General features: G+C 37.1%; 1 protein-coding gene across 6 annotated transcripts in view; it reads right to left on the bottom strand.

The window, feature by feature from the left end:
• CEP44 (centrosomal protein 44) overlaps nt 1–18,937 on the bottom strand; it is a 72,250-nt gene that overhangs the window by 9,858 nt on the left and 43,455 nt on the right. For 3 of the 6 annotated variants that reach the window (XR_009212954.1, XM_058436894.1, XM_058436890.1), the window contains one exon: nt 17,310–17,397. Coding sequence is in view for 1 of the 6 variants with exons in the window: in XM_032148928.2 (XP_032004819.1) it covers nt 17,284–17,397 (114 nt within the window). In the remaining 5 variants the exon portion in view is untranslated. Of the gene's footprint in view, nt 1–16,536; nt 17,398–18,937 lie in introns of those variants that run through there. The other 3 variants (XR_009212953.1, XR_004247333.2, XM_032148928.2) reach the window with 2 other exon arrangements.

Here is an 18,937-nt window from a genome sequence, read left to right as displayed (position 1 = left end):
ACTCCCACACAATAATAGTGGGAGACTTTAATGCCCCACTGTCATTATGAGACAGATCAATGAGACAGAAAATTAACAAAGATATTCAGGACTTGAACTCAGCTCTGGACCAAGTGGACCTTACAGACATCTATAGAACTCTCCACCCCAAATCAACAGAATATACATTCTTCTCAGCACCACATCGCACTTATTCTAAAATTGGCCACATAATTGGAAGTAAAACACTCCTCAGCAAATGTAAAAGAACAGAAATTATAACCGTCTCTCAGACCACAGTGCAATCAAATTAGAACTCGGGATTAAGAAACTCACTCAAAACCAGACAACTACATGGAAACTGAACAACCTGCTCCTGAATGACTACTGGATAAATAACAAAATTAAGGCAGAAATACATAAGTTCTATGAAACCAATGAGAACAAAGACACAATGTACCAGAATCTCTGGGACACAGCTAAAGCAGTGTTTAGGGGGAATTTATAGCACTAAATGCCCACAAGAGAAAGCAGGAAAGATCTAAAATTGACACCCTAATATCACAATTAAAATAACTAGAGAAGCAAGAGCAAACAAATTCAAAGCTAGCAGAAGAAAAGAACTAAGATCAGAGCAGAACTGACAGAGATAGAGACATGAAAAACCCTTCAAAAAAAAATCAATGAATCCAGGAGTGGTTTTTTGAAAAGATTAACAAAATAGACCACTAACCAGACTAATAAAGAAGAAAAGAGAGAAGAATCAAATAGACACAATAAAAAATGATAAAGGGGATATCACCACTGATTCCACAGAAATACAAACTACCATCAGAGAATACTTTAAACACCTCTACACAAATAAACTAGAAAATCTAGAAGAAATGGTAAATTCCTGGACACGTAAACACCCTCCCAACCTCCCAAGACTAAACAAGGAAGAAGTCTAATCCCTGAATACACCAGCAACAAGTTCTGAAATTAAGGCAGTAATTAATAGCCTACCAACCAAAAAAAGCCCATGTCCACACAGATTCGCAGCCAAATTCTACCAGAGGTAAAAAGAAGAGCTGGTACCACTCCTTCTGAGACTATTCCAAACAATAGAAACAAAGAGGGACTCCTCCCTAACTTATTTTATGAGTCCAGCATCATCCTGATACCAAAACCTGGCAGAGACACACACACACACACACAAAAGAAACTTTTAGGCCAATATCCCTGATGAACATCAATGCAAAAATCTTCAGTAAAATACTGGCAAACTGAATCCAGCATTACATCAAAAAGCTTATCCACCTGATTGAGTTGGCTTCGTCCCTGGGATGCAAGGCTGGTTCAACATACCAGTCTTGAATAAATACCAAATGAATAAACGTAATCCATCACATAAACAGAACCAACGACAAAAACCACATAAGTCTCTCAATAGATGTAGAAAAGGCCTTCAACACCACTTCATGCTAAAACCACTCAATAAACTAGGTATTGATCGAACATATCTCAAAATAAGAAGAGCTATTTATGACAAACCCATAGCCAATATCATACTGAATGGGCAAAAGCTGGAAGCATTCCCTTTGAAAACTGGCACAAAGGCTGGGTGTGGTGGCTCATGCCTGTAATCCAAGCACTTTGGGAGGCCAAGACGGGCGGGTCACAAGGTCAGGAGTTCAAGGCCATCCTGGCCAACATGGTGAAACCCCATCTCTACTAAAAATACAAAAAATTAGCTGAGCGTAGTGGCAAGTGTCTGTAATCCCAGCTACTCGGGAGGCTGAGGCAGAATTGCTTGAACTCTGGAGGCAGAGGTTGTAGTGAGCCGAGATTGTGCCATCTCACTCCAGCCTGGGCAACAGAGTGAGACTCCATCTCAAAAAAAAAAAAAGAAAAGAAAAGGAATTTTAAAATATGTATCATTCTTTTTAACCAATGGCTCTGGACCAACTGGCATGCAAGTGCAAAAAAACGAACCTAGACATAAACCTTTCACTCTTTGCAAAAAACTCAAAATGGATCAGAGACCTAAATGTAAAACACAAAATTATAAAGTTCCTAGAAGATAACACAGGAGAAAATCTAGTTGATCTTGGTTTTGGTGATGAGTTTTTTTTTATTTTTTTTTAATTTTTTTTTATTATCATACTTTAGGTTTTAGGGTACATGTGCACAATGTGCAGGTTTGTTACATATGTATCCATGTGCCATGTTGTTTTGCTGCACCCATTAACTCGTCATTTAGCATTAGGTATATCTCCTAATGCTGTCCCCCCCCCCTCCCCCCAACCCACAACAGTCCCCGGAGTGTGATGTTCCCCTCCCTGTGTCCATGAATTCTCATTGTTCAATTCCCACCTATGAGTGAGAACATGCGGTGTTTGGTTTTTTGTCCTTGCGATAGTTTACTGAGAATGATGTTTTCCATTTTCATCCATGTCCCTACAAAGGACATGAACTTCATCATTTTTTATGGCTGCATAGTATTCCATGGTGTATATGTGCCATATTTTCTTAATCCAGTCTATCGTTGTTGGACATTTGGGTTGGTTCCAACTCTTCGAAATTGTGAATGGTGTCGCAATAAACATACATGTGCATGTGTCTTTATAGCAGCATGATTTATAGTCCTTTGGGTATATACTCAGTAATGGGATGGCTGCGTCAAATGGTATTTCTAGTTCTAGATCCCTGAGGAATCGCCACACTGACTTCCACAATGGTTGAACTAGTTTACAGTCCCACCAACAGTGTAAAAGTGTTCCTGTTTCTCCACATCCTCTCCAGCACCTGTTGTTTCCTGACTTTTTAATGATGGCCATTCTAACTGGTGTGAGATGGTATCTCACTGTGGTTTTGATTTGCATTTCTCTGATGGCCAGTGATGATGAGCATTTTTTCATGTGTTTTTTGGCTGCATAAATGTCTTCTTTTGAGAAGTGTCTGTTCATGTCCTTTGCCCACTTTTTGATGGGGTTGTTTTTTTCTTGTAAATTTGTTTGAGTTCATTGTAGATTCTGGATATTGGCCCTTTGTCAGATGAGTAGGTTGCAAAAATTTTCTCCCATTCTGTAGGTTGTCTGTTCACTCTGATGGTAGTTTCTTTTGCTGTGCAGAAGCTCTTTAGTTTAATTAGATCCCATTTGTCAATTTTGGCTTTTGTTGCCATTGCTTTTGGTGTTTTAGACATGAAGTCCTTGCCCACACCTATGTCCTGAATGGTATTGCCTAGGTTTTCTTGTAGGATTTTAATGGTTTTAGGTCTAACATTTAAGTCTTTAATCCATCTTGAATTAATTTTTGTATAAGGTGTAAGGAAGGGATCCAGTTTCAGCTTTCTACATATGGCTAGCCAGTTTTCCCAGCACCATTTATTAAATAGGGAATCCTTTCCCCATTTCTTGTTTTTGTCAGGTTTATCAAAGATCAGATAGTTGTAGATATGCGGCATTATTTCTGATGGCTCTGTTCTGTTCCATTGATCTATGTCTCTTCAGACCAATATCCTTGATGAACATTGATGCAAAAATCCTCAATAAAACACTGGCAAAACGAATCCAGCAGCACATTAAAAAGCTTATCCACCATGATCAAGTGGGCTTCATCCCTGGGATGCAAGGCTGGTTCAACACACGCAAATCAATAAATGTAATTCAGCATATAAACAGAACCAAAGACAAAAACCACATGATTTTCTCAATAGATGCAGAAAAGGCCTTTGACAAAATTCAACAACCCTTCATGATAAAAACTCTCAATAAATTAGGTATCGATGGGATGTATCTTAAAATAATAAGAGCTATCTATGACAAGCCCACAGCCAATATCATACTGAATGGGCAAAAACTGGAAGCATTCCCTTTGAAAACTGGCACAAGACAGGGATGCCCTCTCTCACCACTCCTATTCAACATAGTGCTGGAAGTTCTGGCCAGGGCAATCAGGCAGGAGAAGGAAATAAAGGGTATTCAATTAGGAAAAGAGGAAGTCAAATTGTCCCTGTTTGCAGATGACATGATTGTATATCTAGAAATCCCCATCGTCTCATCCCAAAATCTCCTTAAGCTGATTAGCAACTTCAGCAAAGTCTCAGGATACAAAATCAATGTACAAAAATCACAAACATTCTTGTACACCAATCACAGACAAACAGAGAGCCAAATCATGAATGAACTCCCATTCACAATTGCTTCCAAGAAAATAAAATACCTAGGAATCCAACTTACAAGGGATTTGGTGATGAGTTTTTATCTACAACCCCAAAGGCACAATTCATGAAAGAAAGAACTGATAAACTGGATTTGATTACAATTAAAAATGCCTGCTCTGTTAAAGACACTGCCAAGAAAATGAAAGATAAGCCACCGACTGGAAAAAAATATTTGCAGAAGACATACCTAACAAAAGGCTGTTACTCAAAATATACAAAGAAGTCTTAACATTCAAAAATATGAAAACAAACAGCAAAAATGGGCCAAACACCTTAACAGACATCTTACCAAAGAAGACATATAGATGGTAAATAAGCATAAGAAAAGATGCCTTACAGTATAAGTCATCAGGAAAATGCAAATGAAAACAACAACGAGATACACACCTATTAGAATAGTCAAAATTCAGAACACTGACAACACCAAATGCTGAAAAGTTTATAAAGTAATAGGAACTCTCATTCATTGATGGTGGGAATGCAAAATGGGACAGATGCTTTCAAAGACAGATTGATAGTTTCTTACAAAACTAAACGTGGTTACTGTACAATCTGCAATCACGCTCCTTGGTATTTAGCAAAAAAAGTTAAAAACTTTTATCCACACAAGAACCTATGCATGGATGTTTATAGCTGGTTTATTCATAATTACCAAAACTTGGAGGCAATTAAGATGTCCTTCAGTAGATGATGGATAAATAAACTGCAGTACCTCCAGATAATGGAATATCATTTGGTGTTAAAAAGAAAGAAACTACCAAGCCATGAAAAGACATAGAAGAAATTCAGATGCCTATTACTAAGTAAAAAAATGCCAATCTGAAAAGGCTATATATTGTATGATTCCATACTATATATTACCAATAACATTTTGGTAAAGGCAAACTATACAGACAGTAAAAAGTAAAAGGCAGGCCGGGCGCGGTGGCTCACGCTTGTAATCCCAGCACTTTGGGAGGCCAAGGCGGGCAGATCACGAGGTCAGGAGATCGAGACCACGGTGAAACCCCGTCTCTACTAAAAATACAAAAAATTAGCCGGGCGTGGTGGCGGGCACCTGTAGTCCCAGCTACTCAGAGAGGCTGAGGCAGGAGAATGGCGTGAACCCGGGAGGCGGAGCTTGCAGTGAGCCGAGATTGCGCCACTGCACTCCAGCCTGGGTGACAGAGCGAGACTCTGTCTCAAAAAAAAAAAAAAAAGTAAAAGGCAAAATTATAGAGACAGTAAAAAATCTGGAAAGGCTATATACTGTATGATTCCATACTGTATGTTACCAATATAACATTTGGTAAAGGCAAAATTATAGAGACAGTAAAAAGAATAGTTGTTGCCAAGGGGTTTGGGGAAGGAAGGATGAATACGTGGAGCACAGAGGATTTCTAGGACAGTGAAAATACTCTGTATGATACTATAATAATGGATACATGTCATTCATATCCACATTTGTCCAAACTCATAGAACGTCCAATACCAAAAACAAAATTAAAAAAACACCCTAAAGTATAGACTCTGAGTGACGATAATGTATCATTGTAGTTCCATCAGTTGTAATAAAAGTACCACTTTGGTGGAGGACTTTGATAATGAGGGAGCTATCGTGTGTGGGCAGGAGGTATATGGGATATCTCTGTACCTTCCTCTCAATTTTGCCATGAAGCTTAAACTGCTCTAAAAATGGTCTATAATTTAAAAAACTTTGAAAAAAATAAAAATTTACTCCCTTCGATTCAGCTATTCTATTTCTGAGAATTTAACTGTGATTGTCTTTTGATGTGTCAACCTGGCTAGATTATAGTTCCCACTTACTCACAAACACTTAGGTAGGTGATGCTATGAAGATATTATTTTTTAGATGTGATTAAGGTTTGTAATCAATTGGCTCTAGTAAGGGAAATTATTGAATATCATAGATAATATGTGTAAGTCTTATCCAATCAGTTAAAATTAAATGCAGAGTTAGGCTTCTTTGAAGAAGCATTTCTGCCTGTAGGTACCAGTTTCCTTCCTTCCTTCCTTCCTTCCTTCCTTCCTTCCTTCCTTCCTTCTTCTTTTCCTTCCTTCCCTTCTTCTCCTTCCTTCCTTCTTTCCTTCCCTTCCCCTCCCCCCTCCTTCCCTCCCTCCCTCCCTCCCTCCCTTCCTTCCTTCCTCCCTTCCTTCCTTCCTTCCTTCCTCCTTTCCTTATTTTTTCTATACAGACAGAGTCTGGCTTTGTTGACCAAATTGGCCTGGAACTCCTGGCTTCAAGCAATCCTCCTGATGAAGTCAGATATTATAAAGGAAGAGATAAGCACTCTGGTTTTTCAAATACTTTTTGGTACTAAGGTCTAATAACTTGCCTTTACTCAAGTTACAGTTTGTCAGACATTATATAGAGTGACTAGTAAATGCTTACCATAAGAAGCACAATCAGTCAGCAAGATAAATACATAGAAAGCACAGATAAGATAGTTACTATGATTCTGCTTGGTGAACAACTGCCTGAAATTAGATTTTCAGCAGAAATTTTTTCTATCAAAATGAACCATAATTTAAGTGGTTATAATAGGCATATATTTTAATGCTTGTATATCTGCGAACAAATTATTAATGCTTCTCACTATCCCATTACTCTTATCACCCCACCATTTGTGAGTGTTCTGGCAGGTCTTTGCATATGCATCTGAACATATCTTTCTTCTCTCCTAAGCTATCAGAGGAGTCAGGGAAAAAAAGATATAGATGAAATAAGAGCTATATACCCATGAGATTATTTAAGTAGTTAAATCAATATGGAGTATATACAGAGAAAGGTATGAAATGAATTCCCCACTTTCTTCTATGATTTGTTCAATGAAGATAAAAACTTGGTAATATACCTTAGTCCTACCTGCCACATTCAGGTGTTTAATATCTAATCTATTATCACTTCTTAAAATATATTTTATATAGCCATTTATAGACACATCAAATCTAAAGCAAATAGCTCAATAGCAGAAACCACTGTTTTATGTTTTCTAAGAATTATACTACCCTTCTTTATCAAAAGATTTACTGTGCAAATGTGTATATATGCATAGGAATATTGATATATCTCAATAGGTCAAATCCACAAATAAAGGCACAAGAATCTTGATAACAAAGATTCACAACACATCAGTGTTTGGTATCCAGATACCAAATTCTGCTTGCCTTGTGTCTCTGGATCATGGAGCGACTACAGATTTTTAGATTTGGAAGGACTAAAATTTGGAAGATTCTGAGATCATAAAGCAGGGTTTAGGCTAAGAATGTCATGCAATGCATCTGTATTCCTCCCTCCCCCAGTGCTCCTGGGGGCACCAGGTCCTTTGAAAGGGCATCATCCTGGTGAGGTATGCTCTTTGGTAAGCAATCCTGAACTCTATGAGATCATAATCATAATTTTATACAAAAATTCTGGAAGAAGTCAATAAACTTTGGCAATGTGCTATGGGCATATGAGCTTATTACAGAAAATGTAGCGATTGTGAAGGGGTGATGACAACTCTGAATCCTCTTCTTTATGGCCATCTGTTTTCGTTTATATTCAGTTGTTCATCTGTTATTCATTCAAGAAGGTTTATTAGTAGCCTAGACATATTTAAGTAGTTGAATCATTGAGTCTACATAGAAAGTTAATAATATGAAGTTGAATCATTGAATCTACGTAGAAAGTTAATAATATACTCAATGATCAGTGATATGGTTTGGCTATGTCCCCACCCAAATTTCATCTTAAACTGTAGTTCCCATAATTCCCACGTGTTGTGGAAGGAATGTGGTGGGAGGTAATTGAATCATGGGACAGTTACCTCCATACTGTTCTTGTCATAGTAAGTGAGTTGTTACGAGATCTGTTGGTTTTATAAGGGGATTTTCCCCTCCTTCACTTTGCACTTCTCCTTGCTGCTGCCATGTGAAGAAGGACATGCCTGCTTTCTCTTCTGCCTTGATTGTAAGTTTCCTGAGGCCTCCTTAGCCATGCTGAACTGTGAGCGAATTAACCTCTTTCCTTTATAAATTATTCAGTCTTTATTATGTCTTTATTAGCTGCATGAGAATGGACTAATAGAGCCAGAAAAGATTAAAGTTAAAAGATAAAAGATTATATCTATATTCTGCTTGTTATATATTCTGCATATATATATGTGTACTAGAACTGGAACATTTTGTTATAGTATCATAAATGGATAAAGACAGTGAGGATATGGAGCAACTAGACTCTCATATGCTGCTGATAGGAATTGTACGACTACTTTCAGAAATAGCTTGGCAGTTTCTTTGAAATTTAAGTATACACTTACCTCCTAGAAATTTACTCGAGAGACTCGTATACTTCAAACCAAAAATAAAATTCTAAGCCCCCAACCATTCTGAATGGACCTCTCCTCTCAGCCAAGGGCATTCCAAAGTTAACCTATAAAACTAGTTCAGGCCATGATGGGAAGGAGAAGTCAAACGTGCCTCATTACCATTAACATCAACACAGACCTTAAGACTGATAGAAAAGGCTCTTTAAGTCTGATAAGAAACATTTACAATCTATTCTCTCTGAAGCCTGCTACCTGGAGGCTTCATCTGCATGATAAAACCTTGGTCTCCACAACCCTTTATTGTAACTCAGACATCTCTTTCTACTGATTCCAGGTTTTTATTTTAATTTTACTTTTCTTAAAACTCTGAGGACAGATTAGATTCCAGGTCTTTATATAACTCAACCAACTGCCAATCAGAAAAATCTTTGAATCTGCCTATGACCTGAAAGCCTCCACATCCTGTTGTCCTACCTTTCGGGACCAAACCAACGTACATCTTACATGTAGTGATTGATGTTTTTTGTCTCCCAGAAATGTGTAAAACCCAGTTGTAGCCTATCACTTTGGGCACATGTTGTCAGGACTTTCTGAGGCTGTGTCATGGGCATGTCCTTAATCTTGGCAAAATAAACTTTTAAATTGATTAAGACTTGTCTCAAATACTTTTTGGTTTACAATACCAATGTTCATAGCAGCTTTATTTCTAAAAATCAAAAATTGGAAACAATCCAAATGTCATCAACAAGTGAATGGATAAACAAATTATGGTACATCCATGTGTGATGTACTATTTGGCAATAAAAAGAAAAAGATACTAATGCATGCAACAATGTGGATAAATCTCCACATCATTATGCTGAGTACACACTGTATGATTTCATTCATACAAAACTCAAGAAAATGAAAAGTAATCTATAGTGACAGAAATTAGATCAGCATTTGCCTCAGGATAGAGCCAGAGAGAGAAATAAATTTAAAAAGAGCTTGAAGATACTTTTGGGGTGATAGAGTTGATTATCTTGATGGTTGCAATGGTTCTAAAACAGACCAAACTTTCTACATCCAATATGTAAAGTTTGATTACACCTCAAGTAAGCCATTTTTAAAAAAAGACTCCAAGTTCAAGCCCTGCTGACTGGAAGCACTGTAGTGCTATATGTAGAAATAAGAGGGTAATATAACAGGAGAAAAGGTTGACTTGGTGGTAAATTTGCTTCCCATTTCAAATATTTTGAATTTGAAGTGGCCATCTGCAGCAAGGAGAAATGTAAATCTAGAGAATGGGAAAGAGTACAAAGCTCAAAGAAAAGATGCACTAGCAATCCTCATAGAAGAATAAAAGCATAGGGTTGGCTGGGCACCGTGGCTCACGCCTGTAAGCCCAGCACTTTGGGAGGCTGAGGCGGGTGGATCACGAGGTAAGGAGATGGAGACCATCCTGGCCAATATGGTGAAACTCCGTCTCTACCAAAAATATAAAAATTAGCTGTGTGTGGTGGCGCATGCCTGTAATCCTAGCTACTTGGAAGGCTAAGGCAGGAGAATTGCTTGAACCAGGGAGTCAGAGGTTGTGGTGAGCTGAGATCACATCACTGCACTCAAGCCTGGTGACAGAGCTAGACTCCATCTCAAAAAAAAAAAAAAAAAAAAAAAACTTTAGGGTTGGCCTGGCACATTGGCTCACACCTATAATCCCAGCACGCTGGGAGGCCAAGGCAGGTAGATCACAACATCTGAAGATCGAGACCATCCTGGCTGACACAGTGAAACCCCATCTCTACTAAAAATACAAAAAATTAGCCAGGCGTGGCAGGCACCTGTAGTCCCAGCTACTCGGGAGGCTAAGGCAGGAGAATCTCTTGAACCCAGGAGGTGGAGGTTGCAGTCAGCCAACATGGTGCCACTGCACTCCAGCCTGGGCGACAAAGCAAGACTCAGTCTCAAAAAAAAAAACAAACAAAAAACAAAACAAAACATGGCTTATGGATGAAGGAGATAAGAACTGAAAAAGAGATTGAATTCCAAATATTAGGACCATCAAGTTAGAAAAGTACGTGGAAAAACAAACCTTTAGGAAACTGAGAAAGGTGTTAGACTAGCGGCAAAATCAGGAAACCACTATTTCATGAAAGCCATGGGAGAATAAATAAATAAAAAATATATTTTTTAAAGCAGACAAAAGGTTATCAAAAAGTATGTTAATCTCACTATTTTTTATAAAATCAAAAATTAAAAACAACACAAAAGTCTAATAAGAAACAAATTATGTCACATTTGTACCAAGAAATATTTTGTAGCAATTAAAATATTTATGAAGAATTTTTTTGATATGGAATTAATGATGAGGTAAAATTTAGGAATCAAAATTGTTTGTGTATATATGTGTCTGTTTATGTGTAGGTGTGCATTTGCATATATAATGATATATAGAAAAAATGTATGCGAGGTAATATGAGAAAATAACAGTACTTACACTTCACAGTAGTGAGATTATAAATGATTGTTTCACATATCTTTTTCTTTTTTCTGTACTTTCTGCAAATGTTATACTTATCTTTTTTAATAAACTATTTTATCATTATAATACAAATGTTTGATATATCAAAAAATATACCTGAATTTGGCTGGGCGCAGTGGCTCAGACGTGTAATCCCAGCACTTTGGGAGGCTGAAGAGGGCAGATCACCTGAGGTCAGGAGTTCAAGACCAGTCTGGCCAACGTGGTAAAACCCCATGTCTACTAAAAATACAAAAATTAGCAGGGCATGGTGGTGGTCGACTGTAATCCCAGCTACTTGGGAGGGTGAAGCAGGAGAATCGCTTGAACCTGGGAGGCGGAGGTTGCAGTGAGCCAAGATTGCACCACTGTTCTCCAGCCTGGGCAACAGAGCAAGACTCCATCTCAAACAAACAAATATATATATATATATATATATTTGAATTATCTGAAACAAATTCAGCTTTATATCTGATATATATCAGATATATATAATTTTTGTTCAGTAAAATATCACAAAAAGTGGGTTAATTTTAGAAAACAGAAAAATATGTAAATATTTAAAAGAAAAAGAAACCCATATTCTCATGTCCCAGAATAACATGTTGGTGTATGTCTGTAGGCCTTTAAGATGTTATTCTATATTCTATATAAAGTATTCAAGTCTAGCTTTTGCGTTACTACTGTAGCAATTATCCTTTATACACATGGTATGAGTGACTGCAATTCCCTTGTTGCTTAATAGAATGTTTCCTTTATTTCTCTGTTATCAACAGGTCTGCGATGCATACCTAGGTATATCTAGTTATGTCCTTTATTCAGAATATAAAGATACCAGGTTTTAATAATATGAACATTTTTAAGCCTGCAATGTATATTGCAGCACATTATTATATGGATAAGTTAAATAAAGTATTGAGAAGACACTTAAAATGATGCTTGGCCTTTAATAAGTGACACATACACTATTGGTAGAAATCTACAAGATATACACAGCCAGACATGGTGGCTCAATCCTGTAATTCCAACACTTTGGGTGGCTGAGATGGGAGGATTGCTAGAGATCAGCATCGAGACCAGTCTGGATAACATAGTGAGACACTGTCTCTAAAAAAAATAAAAAATGAGCAGGGCATGGTGGCATTCCTGTAGTCCCAGCTACTCCAGAGACTGAGACAGGAGGATCGCTTTAGCCCACAAGTTCAAGGATGCAGAGAGCTATGACCACGTCACTGTGCTACAGCTTGGGTGACAAAGCAAGGCCCTTTCTCAAAAAAAAAAAAAAAAAAAAAAAAATTAAAAAAAAGATATGCACAACAATAAACAATAAATATGGTCCCCATTTGTGAAAATATAAAGAACCATGGGTTTGTTAAATAGATTTCTAGACAGAGTGACAAACTGAAAAATCCAATCTGCAGTCATTCCTTTTTTTACTAAATAGCTCTGGAAAGAAGCTGACCTTTTTTTTTGAGACTGTTCTTCCACTCTCACTGCTAACATCAAGAAGTAGGGAATCAAAAGCAAAAGCACTTGGGCTCGTTGGAGAAAATAGGTGTTGTGTCAGCAGCTTTTATCATTTAAGATCCAGTGCCGACTCCTGAGGTCTGTAACTCTCCAAAATACACAGTACAGGAACCACTAAAGTGCATGGCAATGAATAAAAGAAGAAAGAAGAATTCTACTTCAGCTCATTTTTTTTTTCTTAATCAAAAAGAAAAGTAGAAGTCTAAGAAGAAAAAAAAATGCTCACTAGTACCAAGGTATAGGGAAAGGAAATTTGAGATAAGAAGCAGCTAACCATATTTCCAATTTTAAAAGCCTGGGTCCTAGAAGTATTTCATGTCAATGCCCCAGGCTCACAGATTTAGGGAATATAGAGATATTAAAAGCTAACTTACTGAGCATGAATAAGACTTGAATTAAATGTGTGGTTAAATAATCGAGGGAAAAACTATAGTCATCTGGGATTCAAAATGAAAACCAATAACTATAAGGCAATCCTGATGATTCCAGAGCCATTGATGTCAGTAAATAAAACTGCACCTGGACTAAATAGACTCAGCGTTGATCAAAATGATGGGACGGGAACTGAATGTAGGAAAGGGTATTTGGTAACTCATTTTGTTTATTTGGTTTCCATTGCCTGGCCCAAAAGCTACTCTCAATCTCCACATTTAGCTTCGAATCCTAGAGACCATTCTGAAGAGATGAGTTAGTAAGTGAGTTAGTAAGTCATTAGTTGGAGTCTCAGATACGACACCCTTCCTTGTCCAAGACACTTGATGAACTCTTGAGACTCATGGAGAGTCTACAAGATTCTGGTCTAGACCCATTAGATTTTGCAGAGATTATTTAACAATTTGCAGTTTGCACATTCAAAGCTACTAGTAACATTTTAAAGAGAATTTACAATAAGAAATTGGTATGTTTCCTTAGCATTAAGGGAGGAAAAGGTCAAGAGTTAACAATGACATTTGAAACACAATGCTGAATTATGCAGTGTAATGGCCTCAAACCGCATGGATTTGAATTCAATTCCTTTATTTATTAACTGTGTGATCTTTGGCAAGTCATGACACATCTCTTAGAGTCAGAAACAAATGTAAAAATACGCACAAAGACACTCCTCTCAAAAAGTGGAGTCTTTTTCCCCATACTTTGAACCTGGTAGGAGTCGTGACTTGCTTTGACCAACAGAATGCACCAAAAATGAGGTTATGCTAGTGTCACGCCTGGGACTCAAGAGGTCTTGCAGTTTCCATTTGAGAGCTTTTGGGACTGTGAGACTACTACATGAACAAGCCAGGGCTAGTAGGCTAGAGAATGAGGAACTGTGTGGGGAGAGGCCCTGTTGGAGTAGGACCTAGCTAAGGTCTTTATAGACCAGTCAAGCCCCAACTGGCTCACCAGCTGATCACAGGTTCATAGAGCTCAGCCAAAATCACCTATTCCTGGCTAACTAAGACCAAGAACAAGCCAGTTAAGCTGCACCCAAGGCATCAATCCACAGAATCCTGAGTTAAATGATGGGTTGATATTTTAAGCCACAAATTTTAGAGGTAGTGCGTTAATCACAAAAGAGAATTGACAGATATCTCATCCATAAAATGAGATAACAAAAGTACCTGCCTAATAGGATTGTTGGGAGATTCAAAAGAGATAATATATGTAAACCACTTTGTGCCTGGCCAGAGTAATTAAAATACTCAAACATGTTAGCAATGACTATTATTATTTATTATCGATAAAGATTATCTTGTGAAGGGACTTTTTCAAAAGTATGACAGGTTATGTAGCTAACATGTTATCTGGTAGGCTATAAAATTTCCACTCTGAGAAAATATTTACATCATGAGCTACAGTGCTGCTTGCTCTCCTACTACACTGTCTGAAAATCACTCTCTCTGATCTGGAAGCTGGAGGTGCTCCTCTAGATGACTGCTGTTAATGTAAACATATTACCCAAGAAGAGAGGAGGAAACCTTATGGTTCTTCTCCCTACTAATCTATCAGCTTATATTCTTCCATCAAATAAGCTTTTTGTCTTGTGTGGCATCAAGTTGGACCAAACAGATGTAAGGAAGGGAGGAAGGAGAGCATGAGAACAGTGTCATTAAAAAGACAGAGGTAACAGAAGGACCACATAGAGCTTGAGGAGAATATTTTGTTCATTTTTGTTTCACCATTAGACAGGACTCTTAGCCCCATTCCATTAAATATTACTATGAACAAAAATGCTCATTTACATATAAGATTTATAATTTTATTCCAGTGAATCTTCTCATTATGCCCCCAAACCCTAAAATTTGAAAGATACATTCCTAAAAATATATTCTAAAAAAATACATCCCTAAACCTATAAATGCTGATCAAACACTACCCTTTTTAATTTTCCCTTCATTTTTCGCATAATTTTCTGATTTTTTACAAGGCTTTTCCAGCAATGCATTAACTTTTACACTAACGAGTATTAATGTAGTTCCTGTCGTTCCCCGAAAGGACTTATAAAATGGCAAGGCTTTTAGGATTTAAGGCTGGGATATAAATATTCAACCCAGGTGTTTCTAAATCACCTTCCACAATCTCAAACGATGCTATACTTGAAGAGCTCTGGCAAAATGTCTTAAATTGTATTCTGTGTTTGTACCAAGTTATGTTATATCCAGAATAAATGCATAAAATAAAGCAAAGCCTGCTGACATATTTATTTTCAGAATAGGTCTGTCATATGAACTTTATAATCATATTTGAAAATCCAGCTGTGGAAAGGTATGCATACTAGATAAATGACTATTGGGCCTTTGCCAGACCACAAAATTGAATCATATAAAGAAAAATTCTAAACCAATGTTAGAGCAATTCATCCTTTTACGCTCTCTAATTAACCACCTAATTTCTGTCAATATCAATATAACAATCCTTTTTATGCCTATTAAAAATTACAAAAAGTTGACAACGTTTTTCTGAAAATGCCCACTAAAAGTGATTTCTGGCTTTTAAAATTCTTGTCTTATCTAAAATGTTTCTATAAATATAAATGTCCTATGTGCCCAATGTAATCAGTTTTCCATTTTCAGTAAATTCCGAAGAACTCTTAAAATGTGGGCTCAACATCCTGGTGGATTGTTTCTATTAGAAAATGTGTTAGTTAGCAAGGAATGTCTCCATGTTTTCTAGCCCTCAAACCCAGGAAGGTTAACAGTTTCAAACCTAAGCATCATATCCCTCCAACTAGGAACAAACTTGTGTTTATTACCCCCAAAATACACTGCTTGAGCCTGAGTTTATGGATATGCTCAACTTGAAAAATTTTTTCTTTAGCCTAAGGCACACTCTGAGTCTAGCCCCATGTACTGAGTAAGTATCTGAACCAGGTCAGTAAGTGGCTGTGATTAATGCATGCTATGCCTGAGATCTCTGGCAGTTCAGATGTGAAGCCCATAAAATATCTGCCACTTTAAGATATGGACCATTTGGGAAGATACTTTCCACTTTAAATATGTTCATACAAATTAAAGTGAATTTTATTTGATGAAAATTATATTAAAACAATTATATGTTGTCAATTTAAGGAGCCAATAAATGCAACGAATAAAGCCAAGGCCTATTACATATGGCCTATGGAAATGTGTTTTATAAGATGTGGTTGATGCAATTAATAGAATGAGTCTAGAATGCTGCCAGTGTTGCATGGTCAGAGAATGAGCAAATACTATCCCCATTATTTTCCCTTCTTTCCATTGCCACTGCATATGTAATCAACAGAGAAATAGAGGTCTTAGGTATAAGGGACTTGACTTATTTTTCTTCATATTGCTGTAGTTAATATGGAACACCGTACCTTTAGCCTACTATACCAATGGTACAAAAGATGGTCTTTGCCTTGCCCAGCTCTTTCCCTGCTACTTTCACTCTCGAGCTATATCTTAACCTCTACTTCCCTCAGCCATTGTTGGACTCTTCCGCCATTCTGGATTTGTAACAGTTTACCTATGTGTGGGCTTTTTTTTTTTTTTTTGAGACAGAGTCTCGCTCTGTCGCCCAGGCTGGAGTGTAGTGGCGCAATCTCGGCTCACTGCAAGCTCCGCCTCCCGGGTTCACGCCATTCTCCTGCCTCAGCCTCTCTGAGTAGCTGGGACTACAGGCGCCCGCCACCACGCCCGGCTAATTTTTTTGTATTTTTTTTTTTTTAGTAGAGACGGGGTTTCACCGTGGTCTCGATCTCCTGACCTCGTGATCTGCCCGCCTCGGCCTCCCAAAGTGCTGGGATTACAAGCGTGAGCCACCGCGCCCGGCCCCTATGTGTGGTTTTAATAGACATTGGGAAGAAAGGAAGAATGGTCTACTTCAGCACTTCTGTAATCTTTGACTTTCTCTCTACTGATCTTGTACTAACTTTATGCATTTTCTAGAGATGATAAAAATATTTAAGTTAATGAAGGAGAGAGCTTCTGTTTTAAGAAAGCATGTGTTTTCTCACTGTCCACAGCCCCCATTTACAATAAAAAAGAAATATGAAAGCTATAAACCCACATGAAAAATATGAGTGAGGGGCTATCAGCAGACATTTTGAGAAATTTCTGGAAAAGAGAAATTAGACAAACAACTAAGTGTTACCCATGTAGCAGGAAGGAAAAAGTCGTCAGTTTTCATATACCCAGTAAAAGAGCTGGAGCTAAGGAGGAAGCTGGTTTCCAGGCAGAATTCTGGACTTCGTGGATGAGCTTCACTGAAACATCAGAGTACAGCAGGAAAAGGTAAGCACAAGATCCAAGAAACAGAGATTACACGCAGGAGAGAGGCCAAGCATAGCTCCGTGATGAAAGGTATGAAGTATGCCCATGGAGCAGCCAGCTGAGACTGGAACAAGAGGATGTAGCACTCCATGCAGGAAAATTCTAGAAAGGAAACACAAAATTATACATTAAAATATGATCTAAATGCATTGGCAGAATGGGTAGATAGGAATTAGAGCAGTGTCAGAGTGCTATTAATATTTCCTCTTCTTCCATAATAGGTACTCTGAAAATAATGCCTAAAGAAGACCAAGCAAACAAAGAGAAATGACAATCATATTATTTAGAAATATGTTGTTAGATACCAGAATAAACAGCTAAATGTTCAGAGTTTTTTTTTTCTCATTGTTGAGGAGTGATGGCAATAAGAAATCTATGCAATTGTCTTACTTTAATTAAAAAATTGGTAATATGAGATCTAATTTATGTACTAATTAAAAATGAAAATACTCCATTGTGATGAGCATACACTTAACAATTCCTATAGAAAAGTATACCTTTTATGGATGTAAAGCCATCAATAGATATCAAGTGCCTTAACCACTGCATATCCTGAAAGCACATCCTAAGAAAATAATAATACATATCATCAAAGATTTACATGTAGATATGTTTACCATGGTACTTTTTATATTAACGAACTTTAAAAACCAGCAAAATATGCAATAGGAAAATGATTTAAAAGATTACAGTAAATATTTTTAGTAGGTTAATGAAGAGGTTGAGAATAAATTCTGAGAACCCCTGACTAGTAGATTATGAGTTGCCTCTAGCTCCCTTGATCAAAGAGAAACAGGCTTTCATGTGCATACTTGGCATAATCCCTGGAGAGAAGCATATTAAGAAAATGTTTTGAAATGCTTCTTTTTAATTAAAAAAACACATGCTATAATAAAAAAGATTATGGTGTTATGCCTGGCACATAAAACATTAAATGTTTGTTGAACTTCTAGGAAATAATATTTTGTAGTTATTAAAATCCACATTTTGCATTTGAAAATATATTTAATGATATGGAAAATATTCATGATTTCCATGAAAAGAATAAAAATTACATGTATCACATAATTTTTTTTTTTTTTTTTTTTTTTGAGATGAAGTCTCACTCTGTTGCCCAGGCTAGAGTGTAGTGGCATGATCTCGGCTCACTGCAACCTCCACCTTCCTCCTGCCTCAGTCCCACTAGTAGCTGGGATTACAGGCACGCGCCACCATGCCTGGCTAATTTTTGTATTTTTAGTAGAGACGGGGGTTTCGCCATGTTGGCCAGGCTGGTCTCGAACTCCTGAGCTCAGGTGATCCACCCACTTCGGCCTCCCAAAGTGCTGGGATTACAGGCATGAGCTCCTTAAATTGACAACATATAATTGTTTTAATATAATTTTCATTAAATAAAATTCACTTTAATACATATTTATATGTATATTTATGTAGATTTCGTGTTTATTAAAAATCTTCATTTTTAATAAACACGAAATCTACATAAATATACATATAAATAGAAAAAATAAGAAAAGATACGTCGAAATATTAACAAAGTTTATTTCTGGGTACAACTTGATCTTTGACTTTTAAAGAAAATTTTAATGACAATAAAATGAATGTGTGTTACTTTGAACAATTAAAAAATGAACATGTGTTA

Source organism: Hylobates moloch, unplaced genomic scaffold, assembly GCF_009828535.3.
Source record: "Hylobates moloch isolate HMO894 unplaced genomic scaffold, HMol_V3 SCAFFOLD_3, whole genome shotgun sequence".
NCBI classification, from domain to species: domain Eukaryota; kingdom Metazoa; phylum Chordata; class Mammalia; order Primates; family Hylobatidae; genus Hylobates; species Hylobates moloch.
This window is presented reverse-complemented; position numbering and strand designations above follow the sequence as displayed.